Source organism: Pezoporus wallicus, unplaced genomic scaffold (assembly GCF_028554395.1).
Source record: "Pezoporus wallicus isolate ANWC-B61680 ecotype Strahan unplaced genomic scaffold, APGP_CSIRO_Pwel_v1 contig_3710, whole genome shotgun sequence".
In the NCBI taxonomy this organism is placed as follows: domain Eukaryota; kingdom Metazoa; phylum Chordata; class Aves; order Psittaciformes; family Psittacidae; genus Pezoporus; species Pezoporus wallicus.
Window position 1 is genome coordinate 2,310 of NW_026640315.1, and position 16,628 is coordinate 18,937.

Below are 16,628 nucleotides of genomic sequence, written 5' to 3' on the forward strand. Positions count from 1 at the left end.
CTTGAGTGCTGGCAGGCAGCTTGCCTTTAGAGCTGAAATCCTGCACTGAAGACACGACACCCTGTGTCATTTGTTAAAAGGCAGTGCTTAATACAGTCATCTCGCACGGTTTCTGTCTGGATACAGTACTGTCTGGACAGTCTGACTGCCTGGTACAAGAGCCAACTATGATCTCTTGGCTTATGAGTCTTGTTTTACATGTTGGACTGCACTCAGTAATGGTCCCTGCAGGGTTGTAAAGCTGCCTCTTTCTCTCCCTAGAGTGCTGCGTCCTCCTGGAGGTGGGTCCAACTTTTCCCTGGGTTTTGATGAACCAAAAGAGCAACCTGTGAGAAGGAACAAAATGGAATCCCACATCTTTGGAACTCCTGAAGAAAATCCACCTTCCTGGGCTAAATCATCGGGTACGAACGTAGGGCTTTGTTCCCAGAGCTGCTGACATGTGCTAATTCCAGTTTCTGAATGGGCCTGAAGCTGTTGGTGGCTTAGTGTAGAAACCAGAGTTCGCTTCCCACATGGGAGCTGAGGGCTATAAATGATGTCTGCTTGCATGAGACTCTTTATTTCTCATTTTGAATTGCTTCCAGAGTTTTGCTTGGCTGGGAATTCTTTTATGCAAGTCATGGGCATAGGTGTTGCAAGCAGGGAATTGTATTTGGGATGCAATTTCTCCAAGTCACAATAAGGTGAACTTGTGTCTTAGTGGCACTGGTTGGTCTTGGATATTCAGAGGAAGTGTAACTTTGTGGGATTAAGCTTCCATCTCTGCAGAGCACTGCCAGTGTGGGCGGCTCTGGGACCCCAGTTTCCATCTGTTTAAAGAATACCCTTAACTGCGTAATGCTATTGTAAGACTGTGAGTTACTATTGAAAGGTCCAGGAAGGGTAAACCAACCCCCAGTGATGTACTTTCCCAGGAAGTTTATCTTGCAGGCTGATTAGCATCAATCTCTGCTTGTAGGGACTAAGCCAGGTGAAAGGGGAGAAAACTGTGAATCAGCTGGGCCACAAAGAAGAAACTCGACTGATGCAAACTGTGGAGACTCTGTAGATCCCAAGGTCAGTACGTTAACTATGAGGGGCCTGATAATGGGACAATTCATGCTCTGTGTGGGATGGCTTTATCACTGTGTTCACACAGTTGGAAACATTGTAGGATGTGAAGCCTCAGATCTGTTCTGTTCCTGAAGGTTCACTTTTCCACGTGATAGTCTTACAGCATAAGCTGATGAAGGGCTGGATTTTTCTAACAGGACCACTTCCTACAGCTCTCAGCTCTCGTTGATGAGCCAGTAATGAAGTGGGGTGAAATCAGCTTCAGACATGTGTAATGGTGTTTTTAATAGACTTTACAAACAGTAGTTACCTACAACAGGCTGGATCTGACAAAGGACTTGCTTTCACCTCCCAGCAAGCACTTAGCTCAGTAGCATGAATGCTTGTTTTATTTCTGTTACTGTCATCAGGTGTGTTCTTGGCTAAGATAAACTGTACTTGGTGGCAATATGGAGCATGATTTTAGTGTTAACATGGGATTCACTTGAGGTATGATTATATTTAATGGGAAAAACAAAACCAGGCTGAAGTGCAGCAATTCCTCCAAACTTAGGAAAACAGGAACCAGGATGGGCTGCACTTGCCTGAACAAATTCTAGAGGTGGGAAAAGAAGAAACCTTGTTCTTTACAGCTCTCCAGCTTTAGGTTTTCTGAAAAGAGCTGGGCAGGTAAATTGTGGATCTCAGCTGTTGCAGCAGAACCTTTACGCTCATGGATGCTAAAGAGCAAGTTTCGGTTTGATAACTGCCATCAATCACAACCCATTTCTTGTAGCTTCTTGTAACAATAAGCACTTTGAGCCACAAAACGGTTCTTGCAGGAAATAGATTGTTCCAGTTAGCAAATATAAGTAAGATTAAATTTATAGCTGCTAACCACTGAAAACACAAACTGTTGAGTGTATTTTCTATTTAATTGTATTCAGGACTGTGGTTCTCAGCTTTGCAGACAGTTCCAGTGTGGGATACTTTAACTTTGTACAGTAGTTACAGCTGCGAACGGCAGAAGCTGGAGCTAGTGCTTTGTAGCCCCATCTGAGATTTAACTTGGTATTTTTCTATGAGTCTCTGCGTATTTTATATCCTGATGACTGCAGTTCTACTGTGTAATAAACAATGTTAAATCTATGGAAGTTGCTGAAACCTCCTGCTATTGGGGAGCCTTGGCTGCTGCTGGAAGACTTTTCTGTATCTTTGTGGCAAGTTGCAGCCTGTGAAGAGATGCAGCATGAAAGGAATGGGTTTAGCTGTAGTGAAGGGAACCTTATCAGTAACCTTGCAAAGAACTGATCTGTATTTCACAAAGGGATGGAAGAAATGCTCTTGGCCTTGCTAACAGATAAGTATTTGGTGTTGGAAAGAGTTGCTTAGTAGAAGGGAGGGGACACTGAACTGCTGTGAATTGCTTACCTTATTAATTCCTTGTCACTACTGCTTAGCAGTTACAGTGCCTTGGTTACTGTCTGCTGCCTCATGGAGGGTGATGTCTGTAATAAGTGTGTCCTTGCCCACCCATGTCCTTCACAGTGTGAGACCAAGTACAATGCCACATGTTAGAGGCAATCAGTAGTATCTTTCTGCTTAAACATTAAGAAGTATACCAGATAAATAAACAGCTGATGAAGTTACATTAGTCATTCTGTAAGAATTGGGGCTTACAAACCCATAATATCTGCAGAAATATGTATGCAGAACCCACCACTCTGGTATCTGTCCCTAAGAGCCTATTGTTGGTCTGCAAGTGCTTCACTGAGTCTGTCACTTGGAAGGTGTTGCCCAACCACCATGGTCATAATGTGGGGTACTGAGTTACCTTCTTTGATGGAAGGGGAAAACACATTGTGAAGTGTGAGATTTAATATGTTTCTCTCTCTTCTAGGGAGAAATTGGTGGTGGTGAAACTTCTGGTGAGTAACTCCTTCAGACTCCTCTAGTAAAAGCCTTTTGCAGTTGGGGACTTCTGAAACAGAAGAGGACATAGGATATATAAATGGTCATGTGTCAGGAGAGACAGCTCAGGATTGTTCCTGGAATCCATCAGATCGGTAAAGTCAGCTGGCTGCTTTAGTGGCGGTGTGGCTGTGGGATGAAATGCTGGAGTGCCTGGTAGCCATCAGGTTAACAGTGAGAACAGTCCTGTGCATTTCTTTTGCCAGCAGCAGTTGGTGCCCAGATTTGTACAGGCACTAGAAGGCGAGGTGGGTACCATCATGCAGAGAGCTCAGTGATTGAGACTCCACTGCTCTTCTAGTAGTTTATAATTCAATAGTACAGTCAACCAGTTTTAGTTTAACAGTGCAGTTTCCTGTTGTCTCCTGCAGCAAACACTACATTCACAGAAATAATCAAACCCAGCACCTGCATCTGGAAGTGTCTGCACTTACTGGCTTTTAAGCTGCTGTGCTTTTTAAATGCTGATTTCTGTCAGGGAAGTTCATATGCATACTGCAAACGTGGTGTAAACGGCCATTTCCCCTTGCAGCATGCTGGTAACCTTGAAGTGTTTTCTCTAGCTCTGAGGCTGGAAATCTCTCTTTTTGTAAGTCTGACCTTAAGAATAGCTTACTTCCTGACCAGAGGAATGCGCATGTTGACTGTTGCTTTCCAAGTGCTACTTTCAACACCTAGGAGTTGTGGGAGATCACTAAAACCATTAGCAGCTCCCTGTCCTGAAAAGACTTCTGCTGGGAGGGGGAAGAGTATTCTCTGAATGTTTTACCTACCTCTAAGTGGTATCTGTGCCCAAAATTAGTCTTGCTGCTTCTAATCAAACTGTACAGGCTTCTTTAGTGTTTCTTTCCCATGTCTGTCCTATCTTAATTAGCACTGTAGGCAGCTGGAGTTTCTGTTTCAAGTAGGAGGATGTGGTTTGCTAATAGAAGTAAACTGATCTGAGGGCTCTGCTGCTTCTCCTGGTATTTAATGAGCTCACATGGGGTCGGATGAGAGCCCACGAGCAGTGGTAAGGCAAGTAGAGAAGGGAAGGGAGGAAGCAGATGCAGGGCTGCGTTACTGGCCAGTGACTGGGGTGTTTGCTGTTGTAGCCATGGCTCAAATTGCATTTCTGTAGATATGTAAGATGAAATGCAAATGACAGGCAGAGGTTTGAATGTTAAACTTCCACAGATGGTGCTTAGGAAGGAGTAGAAAGTGGAAACGGTGACTGGCAGATACCTGAGAACCTTGGTGGATTGTGAAGTTAATTTCTACCGTTGATAGCTTCAGGTATCAAGAGCTTAATGGAGCGCAGCATCTTGCTGAGCTGGCTGTGTCACTGCACTTGATGTTCCTGCTGTGTGAGATGGCAAGCATGAGCTGGTGAACATCCCACCTGTGGCACTTGTCTCTGGGCTGAATGAATACACCTCCAAGGCAAGACAGTTCAGTGCATAACCAGATTCTTAATGGGTTCCCATCATTAAAACAAAGTGGTTATTCTGTTGAATTTGGAAATGATTTTCTGTGTGTGACTGATTGTAAAACCCCAAGTAGGTGTCAGGTGTGTGCATCTTTATTAATCATGCCTGTCTAGGGGAAGAAAACCTGTTCCTTTTTGCATCAGTGTTCTTGCTGCTTGTTCCTTTCTGTGCATCAGTTTCCAATGGTTTGCAGTATACTCAGGAGGAAGCTGTTTGAGAGCTCATACCTTTTCTGATAAGGGAAGAACTTCAACATTTGATCTGATCCTGTTGCATTTACTACTCTATTTATTAGGTTGAACTTATCTACACCTCCATTATGTGGGAAGCACTAATGTGTACCTCAGCTGGCCAAGTGAGCCTCTAAATGCTGTAGAAACTTCCCCCAAAGCCTCCTGTGACAGTAGTTCTGGTTTCTTTTGTGATTCAGTTAGCACTGTGTGCCTAATGAACGTGACTAGCTAAGGAGAACCAGTCAGCCCTCGATTGACTGTCACCAATGACTGACTCTACATGATGATACACAGGAAGGTGGAGTCTGGCATTTGGTGGACAGATCATCATTGGGAGTGCTGCACAGTACTTGGACTGTCTGCTGAAGGTGCAGACAATGGAGCATTCAGCTTTAAGTGAGCAGTGGGGGATAGCCTGAGCTGTTCTCAGCTTGCTGAGCAAGCAGGCAGTGGTACACATGAGCTGCAGAGCTTCAAGCTTCATAGTAACTGTGGTGTTCAGATGTGGGTTAATGAATACAGCAGAGAATCTGTCTTGGAGATTGTTTCTGATTCATGGAGACTATACTAAGCTGCAGGAGCTCTTTGAGATTATTAGAAGCATGGATACAGGGGGGTCAGTGCTGCTGGTAAAATTCTGCATCAGAGATGCCTTAGGATTGGAGGAAAACGGCTCCTTTAGATAGGAAGGCAGCTAAAGCTTAGGGAGCAAAGGGTAGGGCTTAGTGATTCCTTTTCATGTTGGAAAAATGAGCCATGGGAAGTGATGCTGGGGCTGGTTTTATTCAGTGCCTTCTTCTGTGACCTGGAAAAGGTAATGAACTGTGAAGTCTCCAATCGTGTTGGTGACATGAGTTCTTTCAAGTAGCCAAATTGTGCTGACGGTGAGAAAATCTCACTGTCAGGAGAACTCAACTCAATAAGGCAGGTAGTTTAAAAGGTGGCAGGATAGTTTTTGTGTAAGTAAGTATAAAGTAATGCATGGTGGGGGGAGAGCCCAACACCTAAATGATGCCAGCCTTGGGTTCAGCTCTGCAGCAGTTAACTCCCAGGATCTGCCTTGAGTCCTGTTCCTGAACTTCTGTGACACTCTGAAATGCTCTCAAGGAGAGGATGGGGAACAAGCTGTCGTTTTGCCTCTGTAAACAATGATATACCCACGTCTTGAATCATGTGTGCAGTTCTGGACGTGTAAAGAGCGGAGGTAAAAAAGGGGCAGAGGAATGTAAGGGGAAATGTAAAGGGATGCAGCAGCTGCTTTTGTAAGAGGAGACTAAAATGGCTTCAGTTGAAAAAGGGAGAGGGAATAGGATCAAGATTTACTGAATCGTGAAGGTGAATCCTCCAAACCAAGAACTAGTGATACGTTGAAACTAAAAGGGGTCTCTTAAATTCATCTTGACAGAGCTGATGGTGAAACTGCATTCCCTTCATTCCCCCCGAGTATCAGGGGCTGCTTGGTGCTGATTTGGGCCTTTGGCTCATACCTGATTGTGTTCATTTATGAAAACATGAGCTGGTGATGTGTTTGATGTGCTCCTTAATGAATTGTCAGTGGAGCAGATCCATTAGTTACTTGCTACAGTATCTAAAGTGCTTCCTATGAAGATTCGTCCTGTGTCCTGTCTTCACCTGTGGTCGTTCAGAAGCATTTAGATAGATTAAAGCTATTGTGTGCTTCCCAGGGGGTGTACAACTGGAGCCTCCCCATGCATGGCTGTTCCCTGGTCTGTCTCTGTGACACCTCAGAAGTGTGTGGCAGATGCTCTTCCCTCTAGTTCATGATATTGGGAATGTAGTTTGAGCTCTTGCTTCCAAGTCCTGGTGCCTCCGTGACTTGGTTTCCAGCACCTGCTCGGATTTGGGTTACAATTGGCACAGTCATACACTAATAACATGGACAAGACTTAAGCTGCTTGTCTTTAAAATATATATATATGAAAAATTGATGGGTTCCTTAATAGCAGCCGTCTGAATGTGGCTCTTGAATGCCTGAAGCCGAACCTTAAGGCATCAGAGTACATCTGAAACACTTCAGAGGGCTGCAGCCTGTCCTGCCAGCAGGTTCCAGCAGCGCTCTGTGTGTCAGCCTGAAGCGGACTTAGAGGAGTTGATCTTCTGTCTAAGTCACGAACCATGGTTTCATCATCCACATCAGACACTTTAAAAGCTTCTTTTCTTCTAGAAATCACTGAGGCTGATGTAGAAGCTGCCCCAGGTCAGAGTGAAGAGAAATCCCTGCCTGCTGCACCTGTTCCTAGCCCAGTAGCACCAGCACCATCCAGGAGAAATCCACCCGGTGGCAAGTCCAGCCTAGTCCTCGGTTAAACCTTTCCCTTCCTGACTGTTTTGAACTCGTGTCTTGTTTCTTTCTCCACCCCCCACCCCCTCCATGCTTGTGAACTGCACAACTTGAGCCTGACTGTACATCTCCAATTCCTTTCATTAAAAAGAAGCACTTTATGTACTCCCATCTTTTGTTGAGATCAAGGGTTGGTTTTATTTTTTCCCCACTTCTGTCCTGTGTTTTCCCCTCCCCAGATCTACTGGAAGTGACATGAGTGTTTTCTAGTGATAGACTTGAGGGAAAGCTTTATGAAGTATTGTCATTGTAACTCAAAGGAGAGTAGATTGGTTCCAAGTGTGCTTAGAGGGTTTTTGTACCGAGGTTTTTTTAGAACCCCTTTAGCTTTACAAGGGTCTAGAATCCTGGTTAAAGAGGCCAGCAACCAATCAGCAAGAGCAGTCCCTTCCTCCACATGCAGGATTTGGGGACCCTAAAGGGCTTCATTGACTGCATGGGGTTAAATGCCTTGAGCCCTGCTGTGCCATATGAACCCTGAAGTGGTTAGTGTACACCGTGCTGCCTTTAAAATATACTATAGAATCAAACACTTGATACTGGACTACTATGAAGCAGGGTATGTGCCAAATAGGGCTGACGAGCAGAGCCGCCTGGCCTGATGCTAGGAGGGGAATTCAGACTTGATTCAGTGAAGTGGAGTGGATCAGTGAAATCAATACAAATGACAGGGCCTTTTTTTTTTTTACAACTGACTCAATGCTGTGCATGATCATGCTGGTGCTTGACCATGAGGTGGAAAAAAAACTCATCCTTTCAAGTGTGTGTTGTTATCTCACAAAGCTGGACTGTTGCTTACGAGTAAATAATATAGAAGTTTTGAAGCAGTGTTTCCTGTGTGGGTTTTATTTCAACTCTGGTCTCAGTCGGCCTTGGCTCAGCCTCTGACAGAGGTGGGATGCAGCGGAGGAGGAGTGTTTGTGTACCTCCTTTGGAGTTGCCATCTTCCTCTAAAGACTGTGTCTGACTTGCCTCTATCTTCTAGGTCAGAGAAGTGTGGGGTATGGCGTGTTCTCTGTAACCTGCTTTATCCAAATGCTTGCCTCTATCAAGAAAATAGAGGGAAGTTTATTCTCACCATGAAAATTAGACCCTAACAGGGGAGGGGAGACCAAGCCATGGAGGTCTCTGTTGTCCTGGAAGAGGATCTGCTGCACAATAAGCCAAAGCAGTGGATCTGCACAGAGCTGGTGTGCGTGCTCCATTTCCACCCTTCCCCGTGAAGAACCAGTGCTTAAAAATACCCTGGCTTTCCAGTTCACTTCCTGGGAAGGCCCAGCCATGGGTGCTTAACCTATAAAACCGGATTTGCTCTAACCTGCTCCTCCCCTGCTGCAGCTGGGGGTGCTGTGCCTCGGGGCTGCTTAAACGCGGTGTGGCTCCCAATGTAAATCGTGCCCCCTTGTTTTCTGCCCTGGGAGGAGGAAAACAACCAAACCCCATTTCCTCTGCGAGCCCCACAACCCGCAGAACGCGTTAACGCTCCTTTGAACAGTTGCTGAGCCTTCAGCCGAGCGGGGCTGCTCCTCCATCCGCTGCCCTCTTTGTCTCGGTTGGAGCCTGGCAATGGGGGCCGAGAAGCCCGGAGCGGCTCTCGCTCTGCTTTGCACCCTCAGCGAGCAACCCCAGACACCGGTGCGGGGCCAGGGGCTCCCTTAATGCGCGCCTTCCCCGCCCCATTGCTCATGCATATTCGGGCCGCGCCGCCCCGCACGGCTCTCGCTGGGTACCACGGGGCGCCATGGCCGGCGCGCTGCGGGTGCTGGTGGACATGGACGGCGTCGTGGCCGACTTCGAGGGCGCGGTGCTGCGGGGCTTCAGCGCCCGCTTCCCCGCGGAGCCACGAGTGGAGCTGGCGGCGAGGAGCGGCTTCTCGGTGCGGGAGCAGTACCGCGGCCTGCGCCCGGACCTGGCGGTGAGTGGCGGGCGGGGGAAGCAGCGCCTCTTCCCTTGTATCCTGCTGAGAGCAGAGGGAATCTCTTCCTACCCACTGTGGGTATGCAAAGTAGAGGGGGGGGGGGGGCTGTCACAGTGCTACAAAGGGTTGTTTCTGCCTTCATTTGCATGGAAATAATTAGCGAGTTCTTCCAGGAGGATTTCCTGCCCTTCACAGGGATGTGCGTGCGGGAATCGGTTGGCAAAGCCCGATTCTCTCTTCGAAGTAACTGCACGAAGCTGTTTGCTGAGGCATCGGCTTGTTCTGTACCTACTCGTGAACCCCTCGGTGGTATGCAGTAATAACTTAATAATATTAGTATTATTAAAAAGTAATATTAACATTATTAAGATAATAATAAGGTGAGTAATAACTGAAAGCTGAGCGCTCTGTAAGTACTAATGCACCTCTAGCAGGATGAGAAACAGGAATACTCTCTATGTGTTTGCATAGCTAATGAAACCCCACACCTAGATCATGCCCTCTGACAAGCAAAGTGTGTGGTATTTAAACCATGGAGAGCCATGTAAAATGCTCTGGTACGCCTCCATCCCTGCAAGTGGTTTCTGTTTTGAGTGTTTGCTAATGAGTGAGTGAACATCAGAGACATTTGCAAGGCAAAGTTAAAGGTAGTGTGAATGCAGACTTCAGGCTTCCTTCTGGGTACCTCAGGACACTCGGGGACCGTAAGAAGATGGAACGGATGCGGATCCAGGCTGCAGATCCAGGCTGTGCTTTCATTGCTCATTTTAAGATGCTGTCCTGGGCCTCTAGAGGTTTTTTTACTGCTGAAAAATGACAACTCACAATCAATTCCTTCCCGTTCCATGGCAAGGTTCAGGCCCCTGCACCCACAGGAGTGCTGGCTCCAAAGTGACCGAGCTCTAATGGATGACTATTGATGCTCAAAACTTCCTGAACCTGGAATTTGTATAGATGGGGAATGGGCATGAATTGTTTATCCTTTATAGAACCAAACGTGATTTATTGCTTACGTAAGGATTCCTTAAGTGAATCCCATTGCAGGGACCCAAAAAAGAGGCAGGTAATTTAAGGGATCGTGGCTTTTTATTTGCTCTTGTCTGGAAGGGCTACAATCTGATCTGTCCTGAAAGGCACATCCTGTTCTATTTCTGGCATTCCCATTCCCTAATTTGGTTCATGCTCATCCTGTTCCTTCCCAGACCTTTAGGTGTGTCAATGCAATAACCACGTAGCTGGTTTGAATCCCATGCAGATCAGCAGTGGCACAAAGCTCTTACCTGCCTTCCTAAGGAAATGAGGTGTATGTGGTGGTGTCCGGCTCCTTCAGTCACCTCCGCATCTCTGGGCTGGTTTAGGTGCATTTGGCACAACTATACAGTTTTAAAGCTCCTTTATGTGAATCCTGTAGCTGTAAATAGAGACCTCAGTTCTGCCAGGCTGGTGCAGGAGCATCCCTGCAGAGCATCGCTCTGTTAGGAGGAAACCTTCAGCAACGATGGCATGAGAAAGAGTTGTCGCATTTTTGGGTGGGTAAAACAGTTTTTTGGTTCTAAAATTCATCAGTTCCAGTTTTGTTCTCCAGCAAAGCCAGACTTGCTGGTGACACACTGGAAACTGGCCCGTTTCTGGTGCCTTGCGGTGTGTAAAAGAGCTTTCAGATACAAGCCCTGGTCCTGTAATTGAGTCTCCTCGGGAAGAGCTCCAGGGAATTGTTGCTGAAATCAATGAGGCCCTGCCTGGAAGCAGGGATCGGAGCAGGTCTGATCCCCACGTCTTCACCTTCGCTCTTCTGCTCTGCATGAGGAATCAGGCAGCGCTTTCACATGTCTGCCTGTTGAGTTATGAGTAGTGGTAAATTATGATAGCTGAGGGAGCACCCTGGTCCAGGAGACTTGTTTAATGCTGACTTCTCATTGCTGCTTAATTGAAATGGGCTTTATGTCTACGCTCCACTGGTGAAATAGAGCAAGGAGCCCATCAGCTGGACTATAAAGCAGTCTGGTACAGTTCCTAAGCGAAGCTGCCAGGTTGAATACTCACAGAGAACTAAGATTTCCAAACTGGGGGAATGTCTGACTTGAAGCTAATGGAAAATGCTGCCTTGACACTGCTGGAGCTCACCGTGACCCCAGGGAAGGCGAGATTCACATGTTTTAGGGTTCTCTGTTTGAGAATGAAGCTTAGGTCTGGATTCAGCCCTTTTCACACTGCTGGGATGTGGCTGCTGCCCACTCAGCCCTCCCAGATTCCCGAGCCACCAGCACATTCCAGTCAGATGGGACAGAGGAGCCTTGAACTGGTTCCTTTGATGCCTCACAAGAGGCAGTAGAGACCTGCTGGGAAGGGGTGAGCTGTGAGCTCCCCTGTACCAGGCATCAGCCAGCCGAGCTGTGGGTCAGAGCTGGGTCTGTGGTGCTGTGCAAGGTCAGGACCAGCTCTGCCTCCTCACTCCAGACAAGCCACCAGAGAGGAACTTCTCCTTCTTGTGTGCCTGAGCCGGAACCCGGAAGGTGAGAAATGCTATAATGGCCTCTTGTTGTGCAGCATCACTGCCCTTTGATGGCTGTTACACCCGGGGTAAGGGGACAACTGTGATGCTCAGAGCTCGGACGCAGGCACGGGTGGGCTTTGCTGACTGTCCTCCTGTCTCTTGCAGGCTAAGGTAGCCAGTGTCTATGAATCACCTGGCTTCTTTCTGGGGTTGGATCCCATTCCAGGAGCCCTGGAAGCTCTGCAGGAGATGATCCGCATGCAGGAGTAAGGATGCTTTGCACTCCGTAGCCCTTTTCCATTATCTTATGCACCTTCCCCTGCCTGCTAAGGAATGTATACTGTATAATAAATAATGCTGTTTCTTTTCAGCACTGAAGTCTTTATTTGCACAAGTCCTCTCCGGAATTACGAGCACTGCGTCCTGGAAAAGGTGGGAGAGAACTTGGTTTAGTGGGGTTTATTTTGTTGCTTTTGCAAGGCATCGCCCAAGTCAGAATAATTCATTTACAAAGGCAGTGGCTGGCTCAGGCTCCCAGGCTTCCCTGGATCTCTCTGTCTGAGGGGCAGCTTCCCAGCCACAGGACGGTAGCACAGGAATCTCGGAGTGCCACATGGTGCCAGTGTCCTTACTGTGGGGCACGTGCGCCCTGTGCTCTCAGAGCTGGCATGATGTGAGCCTGCTGCTCCAGCTGTGCTGGCAGGTGATAGCGGAGGAACCCTTGTAGAATGGCCCCTAGGGGTGGGATATTCCCAGGGGATTCCACACTGGAGAATCCTCTACCCAGCCTCAGTCCTTATTCTGTCTAAATGCAGAGCCTGAGACACCCCATGTCCTGAAGGAGGCCAGTGCTGAGTTAAGAGGAGGCTTCAGCATTGGAATTGGTCCTGTTTGCCGCTGCATTAGAACAGAGAGGGGGACCTTAATCACTGGAATGACTTGGATGGGCACAGCCCACGTGCTCTGGTGAGCAGCCAGTGCTGCTTGCAAACTCGATAGTGATTAGGTATGGGAAGGCCAGTGCTGCTGATAGAAAACAGGTTGAATCAGTGTCCTGGGCCATGGCCAGTCTCTGCAGTGAGGATTCACGGACACAGATGTCGGTCTGCAGGGGAGAAGTTGCTCTTCTGGGGCTGATGTGACTGGAGCTGAAGCACAGCAGCGTCTTCTCTCATTTCTTACCTCTGCAGTATAAGTGGGTAGAGAAACACCTGGGACCCGAGTTTGTGGAGCGGATTATTCTAACCCGAGATAAGACCGTCGTGTCTGCGGACTTGCTGTTTGACGACAAGGACACCATTACAGGTTAGGAAAGCACTTCCATTGCTGTTAGCCAGGAAGGAAACCCCTGCCTGAGCCCAGCTCTCCTCCGTTGCCCACAGGCGCAGAGCCGAACCCGAGCTGGGAGCACATCCTCTTTACCTGCTGCCACAACAGGCACATCCAGCTGCAGGCCCCACGCAGGCGCCTGCTGTCCTGGGCGGATGACTGGAAGGGCATCTTGGAAAGCAAGCGCAGGCAGTAGTGCACAGAGGGGGTGCTCTTCCCACTGCCAGGAACGCATCCATGGGCAGGGAATCCCATTCCCAGGAGGCAGTGAGCGCCCTCATCCAGGCAGAGGCACTCGGGGAGCAGTTATAACAAGAGCTGCCTTTGTTAGACACGCTGCAGAGCTGCTGCTGCTGCTCCACGTGTCTGGAAGATTGCTCTGCAGTTATGTCTGTAGGGCTTGGGGTGTTTGCTGCTGGTGAAACGATAAAATACAAGCAGCTGTGGGTTGTATTTGTGTGTGTGTGTTCTTAACCTCAGTCCTGTTTGGTTTGGGCCCATTGGGGGTGGAATGGAACTAAAAAGACGAAGCTCTGAAACTTGAGCAGACACAGCAAGGATGCCCATCAGCGAACACTGCAACAGCCAGAGCCTGCTGATGTTATGGATTTAGCCACCCTGGCTTTCGGGTTACCTTTTGCAGCGCTGGCTGATGAAGAAAGGACACGAAGCTGGCTTCCATTTCTGGCCCATGTGCGTGAGTAAGAGTGGGCGAAGGCTGGGCTGCAAGTGCTGGAGAGACGTATTTATGAGCTTATACCACACTGTTTACACAGCGTTGAAGTTAATGTTTTATTAGGAGAAGGTTTTACAAGACAGCTGCTCTCATGAGCCAGGCTGCCATGGGCCCTCCTTTTAATCTTCTCCTTTCTCACCAGTGGTAATGAAAGAAAATCAGCTTTTCACTTCCCCATTTACAGGATACACACTGTCCCGTGTAGTGATTTACCAGTCTGTGCCACGATGACAGATGGCACAGTTACTACCAAAGGCAGGCATACAGATTACAAACTGCCAGGGCAGGGAAACACCTTTCTTCTGCAGGAGGAACAACGTTTATGAGACATTTGAAGTCCTTTGAGTTGACACTGGAGAGCTGCAGCCCCACCAGGCAGGAACTGGGATATAAGGCACCCAGTAACCCAAGCAGAACCCCCCCCTCATTGCTGGGAAGGGTTCTTTGTGCAGGCTGGGTGCTGGGCTGCACGTGGCACCCTGCTCTCCAACGGCCATGACCTGTGCTATTATAAGTATTTGCTTTCCGTTTTAGCTGTGTGCTTGGCCGCCCTGTCGGGGCAGTACTATCCATCCTCTTTAGTAACTAAATCCAGTGCTACTGTGACCAGTTTCACTCTTTAATGTTCTTGACACAATTCTGCTGAGCAGAAAGTGTCTCCCTCTTTTTTCCCCAAGAAAGTGGTGGAATCACCCTCAAAAAAACATGCAGACGAAGCCCTCAGGGCCATGGGTTAGTGGTGGCCTGGGCAGTGCTGGGGAATGGGTAGACTGGCTGAGCTGAAAGGTCTCTTCCAGCCTGGCTGATGCTATGATCTGCACTGTCCTGCCTACACAGGATCAGTCCTTGGGGAGAGGAATGCCCACGGCAGTGTGTTTGCTCAGGCTCCGGGCCTCCTCCACCTGCAGAGGGGTGCAGTAATCCTGCAGGAACACGGTGGCCAGGTTGCTCAACCTTCTGCTGGCCGAGAGGGAGAAGCGGAGCATGCACTCCACCACGGGCAGCGCCGTGGTCTGCTGCCGCGACTGCGGTGTTGTCAGGTACATGAGCGTCGTGACCGCCGACATGACGGTCTCCTCGTTGGCACTGGAGAGGCAGTTGATGATGGGCTCTACCCCGTTCGCCTCCAGGATGTAGTCTTTGTTCGTTTTATCCAGGCACAGGTTACACAGACCCCCTGCAACACCAAGAGAAAGCATCTGACACGTGCAAGACAAGCGCTTCACCCCTTCAGCTTTTCATGCTGTGATGCAGGTTCATTGATGAGCCTGGTTTCTAACACAGGAATAAGAATCCAGATTCTCTGTGAGGTTTGGATGGAAAACTCTTAACGGCTCCTGGGCAACGTTTTCCACGCGTTTTCCAGCAGAACGTTCCTTCTCCTTTATGTCATTAGAGGGCACTGTTACTGCTGGGCATAACCTCTGCCGCAGAACTCCAGGATTACTTAACCCTAACAGAGGCTAAAGCCTGGAGTTCACTGCAGGTGTTACGGGAAAACAGAATGGAGGCAACAGCACAAGGCAAGAGGTGCAGAATGCTCGAACGTGACTCTTTAAGAGGCAGCCATGTCCCGGTGTAGCTCAGCCACAAACCTTAAACATCAGATATATTTAATGTCAGCTCATGGCAGCACTCACAATCAGGATCTGGCCCTTTAGTTTCTGTTTGGACCACACTGAGTCAGTGTAAGGCAGTGGCTTAGAGGACTTATTACAAGATTTCAGGTAAGTGCTGGAATTTGGTTGTCACCAATTTCACTAAAATGTCATTAAAATTCACTAAAATTTCACTGAAATTCACTAAAATGTCACTAAAATTGAGAGCAGTTTCAGTAAACACTCACTCACCCGGTGTTCGGGGCTAACGAACCCATCCTGCCGCACAGCAGCCCTACGAGGATGAAGGGGCGATGCTTCCATCCCATTCCGCTCATCCCCACCAAACCCGGCAGTACCCGAGGGGCCGTTCACGCCTCACGCTCCTCTCTGCCCCTCGGGAGGGACAGGAGCCCCAGTCCCCAGCATCACCCCCGCTGTGCCCTGCCCCTCTCGGGGATGCTGCTGGCCCCGTCCCTCACCCATGGCGAACTCCACAAGGGTGTCGCTGCTCTCGCCGAGCATGTCGAGGAACAGGTCCAGGACCTGGAGCCGCCGCAGGTGCTCGTAGTTGCGAGGGTCGTAGGCGAAGTTGGCCAGGTTGGCCAGCACCTGCTCCTTGGCCTCTGCAACACGGAAACGGCGCTGAGCGCGGGGCGGCTCCGCACGGGGCTGCGGGGCGGCCGCGGCCGCGGTACCTGCGCTCTCCGTCGCCTGGAACTCGGTGACCAGGGCCTGCAGGTACTCCAGCCGGCCCAGCTCCATCCCGCGCCGGGTCCCGGCAGCTCACGGTGCCCGGGAGAGCCTTCCCCTGAGCGCCGGGAGGGCCGTGCTCAGGGCCGGGCAGCGGCGTGGAGCCGAGCCGGGTGCGGAGGGGCCTCCTCAGCACCGAGCCGGGTGCGGAGGGGCCTCCTCAGCACCGAGCCGGGTGCGGAGGGGCCTCCTCAGCACCGAGCCAGGCCCGGCGCGGCCGCCGCCATCTTGGGGGCGGGGAGAGGAGGCTCCTCCTCCTGCGTTCCTTTCCCTTCTCTTTCCCTTCTTTTTCCCTTCTTTTTCCCTTCCTTCTTTTTCCCTTCTTTTCCTTTTTTTTTCCTTTTTTTTTTCTTCTTTTTTCCTTCTCTTTCTCTTCCTTTCTCTTCCTTTCTCTTTCTCTTCCTTTCTCTTCCTTTCTCTTTCTCTTCCCTTCTCTCCCCCTTCTCTTTCTTTCCCTTCTCTTTCCTTTCTTCCCCTCTGTTCATTTTTTCCCCTTTCCCCATTTTTTCTCTGTATTTCTTTTTTCCTCTTTCTCCTTTCCCCCCTTTTCTCCTTTTTTTCTTCCATTTTCCCATTCCTCCTCTTTTCCGTTTCCTTTTTTCCCCTTTCCCTTTTTCCCTCTTCTTCTTTTCCCCCTATATTTCTTTTTCCCTCTTTTCCAACTTTTTTTCCTTTTTTCCCTTTCCCCCCATTCCTTCCCCCCTTTCCCTCCTCTCTTTCCCCATGGACC

The 16,628-nt window shown here is 49.0% G+C and overlaps 3 protein-coding genes across 3 annotated transcripts; 2 read left to right on the forward strand and 1 right to left on the reverse strand.

The window, feature by feature from the left end:
* Nucleotides 1-238: 238 nt before the first annotated feature.
* On the forward strand, nt 239-7,894 carry JPT1 (Jupiter microtubule associated homolog 1). Its single transcript, XM_057418524.1, has 4 exons — nt 239-404; nt 962-1,059; nt 2,936-2,963; nt 6,894-7,894. Exons 1-4 carry the CDS (start codon nt 344-346, stop codon nt 7,034-7,036), a joined length of 330 nt encoding a protein of 109 aa, XP_057274507.1. The 5' UTR covers nt 239-343; the 3' UTR covers nt 7,037-7,894.
* Nucleotides 7,895-8,791: 897 nt separating this feature from the next.
* NT5C (5', 3'-nucleotidase, cytosolic) lies at nt 8,792-13,264 on the forward strand. The gene is made up of 5 exons (XM_057418623.1): nt 8,792-8,985; nt 11,648-11,748; nt 11,854-11,914; nt 12,673-12,787; nt 12,865-13,264. The coding sequence occupies exons 1-5, from the start codon at nt 8,812-8,814 to the stop codon at nt 13,005-13,007; spliced, it is 594 nt and encodes a 197-aa protein (XP_057274606.1). The 5' UTR covers nt 8,792-8,811; the 3' UTR covers nt 13,008-13,264.
* A 1,039-nt stretch (nt 13,265-14,303) lies between these two features.
* ARMC7 (armadillo repeat containing 7) lies at nt 14,304-15,939 on the reverse strand. The gene is made up of 3 exons (XM_057418514.1): nt 15,844-15,939; nt 15,628-15,771; nt 14,304-14,724 (listed from the first exon to the last, which is right to left on the reverse strand). Exons 1-3 carry the CDS (start codon nt 15,908-15,910, stop codon nt 14,387-14,389), a joined length of 549 nt encoding a protein of 182 aa, XP_057274497.1. The 5' UTR covers nt 15,911-15,939; the 3' UTR covers nt 14,304-14,386.
* Nucleotides 15,940-16,628: the final 689 nt, after the last annotated feature.

What these genes read in the sequence shown, in the direction of transcription:
- ARMC7 (XM_057418514.1), bottom strand. Translation starts at nt 15,910, where the DNA reads ATGGAGCTGGGCCGGCTGGAGTACCTGCAGGCCCTGGTCACCGAGTTC. An exon ending in CCAGGCGACGGAGAGCGCAG is followed by an intron (nt 15,772 to 15,843) that starts GTACCGCGGCCG and finishes TCCGTGTTGCAG; the next exon opens with AGGCCAAGGAGCAGGTGCTG. An exon ending in CCTTGTGGAGTTCGCCATGG is followed by an intron (nt 14,725 to 15,627) that starts GTGAGGGACGGG and finishes TTGGTGTTGCAG; the next exon opens with GGGGTCTGTGTAACCTGTGC.
- NT5C (XM_057418623.1), top strand. Translation starts at nt 8,812, where the DNA reads ATGGCCGGCGCGCTGCGGGTGCTGGTGGACATGGACGGCGTCGTGGCC. An exon ending in AGCACTGCGTCCTGGAAAAG is followed by an intron (nt 11,915 to 12,672) that starts GTGGGAGAGAAC and finishes TTACCTCTGCAG; the next exon opens with TATAAGTGGGTAGAGAAACA. An exon ending in CGACAAGGACACCATTACAG is followed by an intron (nt 12,788 to 12,864) that starts GTTAGGAAAGCA and finishes CGTTGCCCACAG; the next exon opens with GCGCAGAGCCGAACCCGAGC.
- JPT1 (XM_057418524.1), top strand. Translation starts at nt 344, where the DNA reads ATGGAATCCCACATCTTTGGAACTCCTGAAGAAAATCCACCTTCCTGG. An exon ending in TTCCTGGGCTAAATCATCGG is followed by an intron (nt 405 to 961) that starts GTACGAACGTAG and finishes CTCTGCTTGTAG; the next exon opens with GGACTAAGCCAGGTGAAAGG. An exon ending in TGGTGGTGGTGAAACTTCTG is followed by an intron (nt 2,964 to 6,893) that starts GTGAGTAACTCC and finishes CTTTTCTTCTAG; the next exon opens with AAATCACTGAGGCTGATGTA.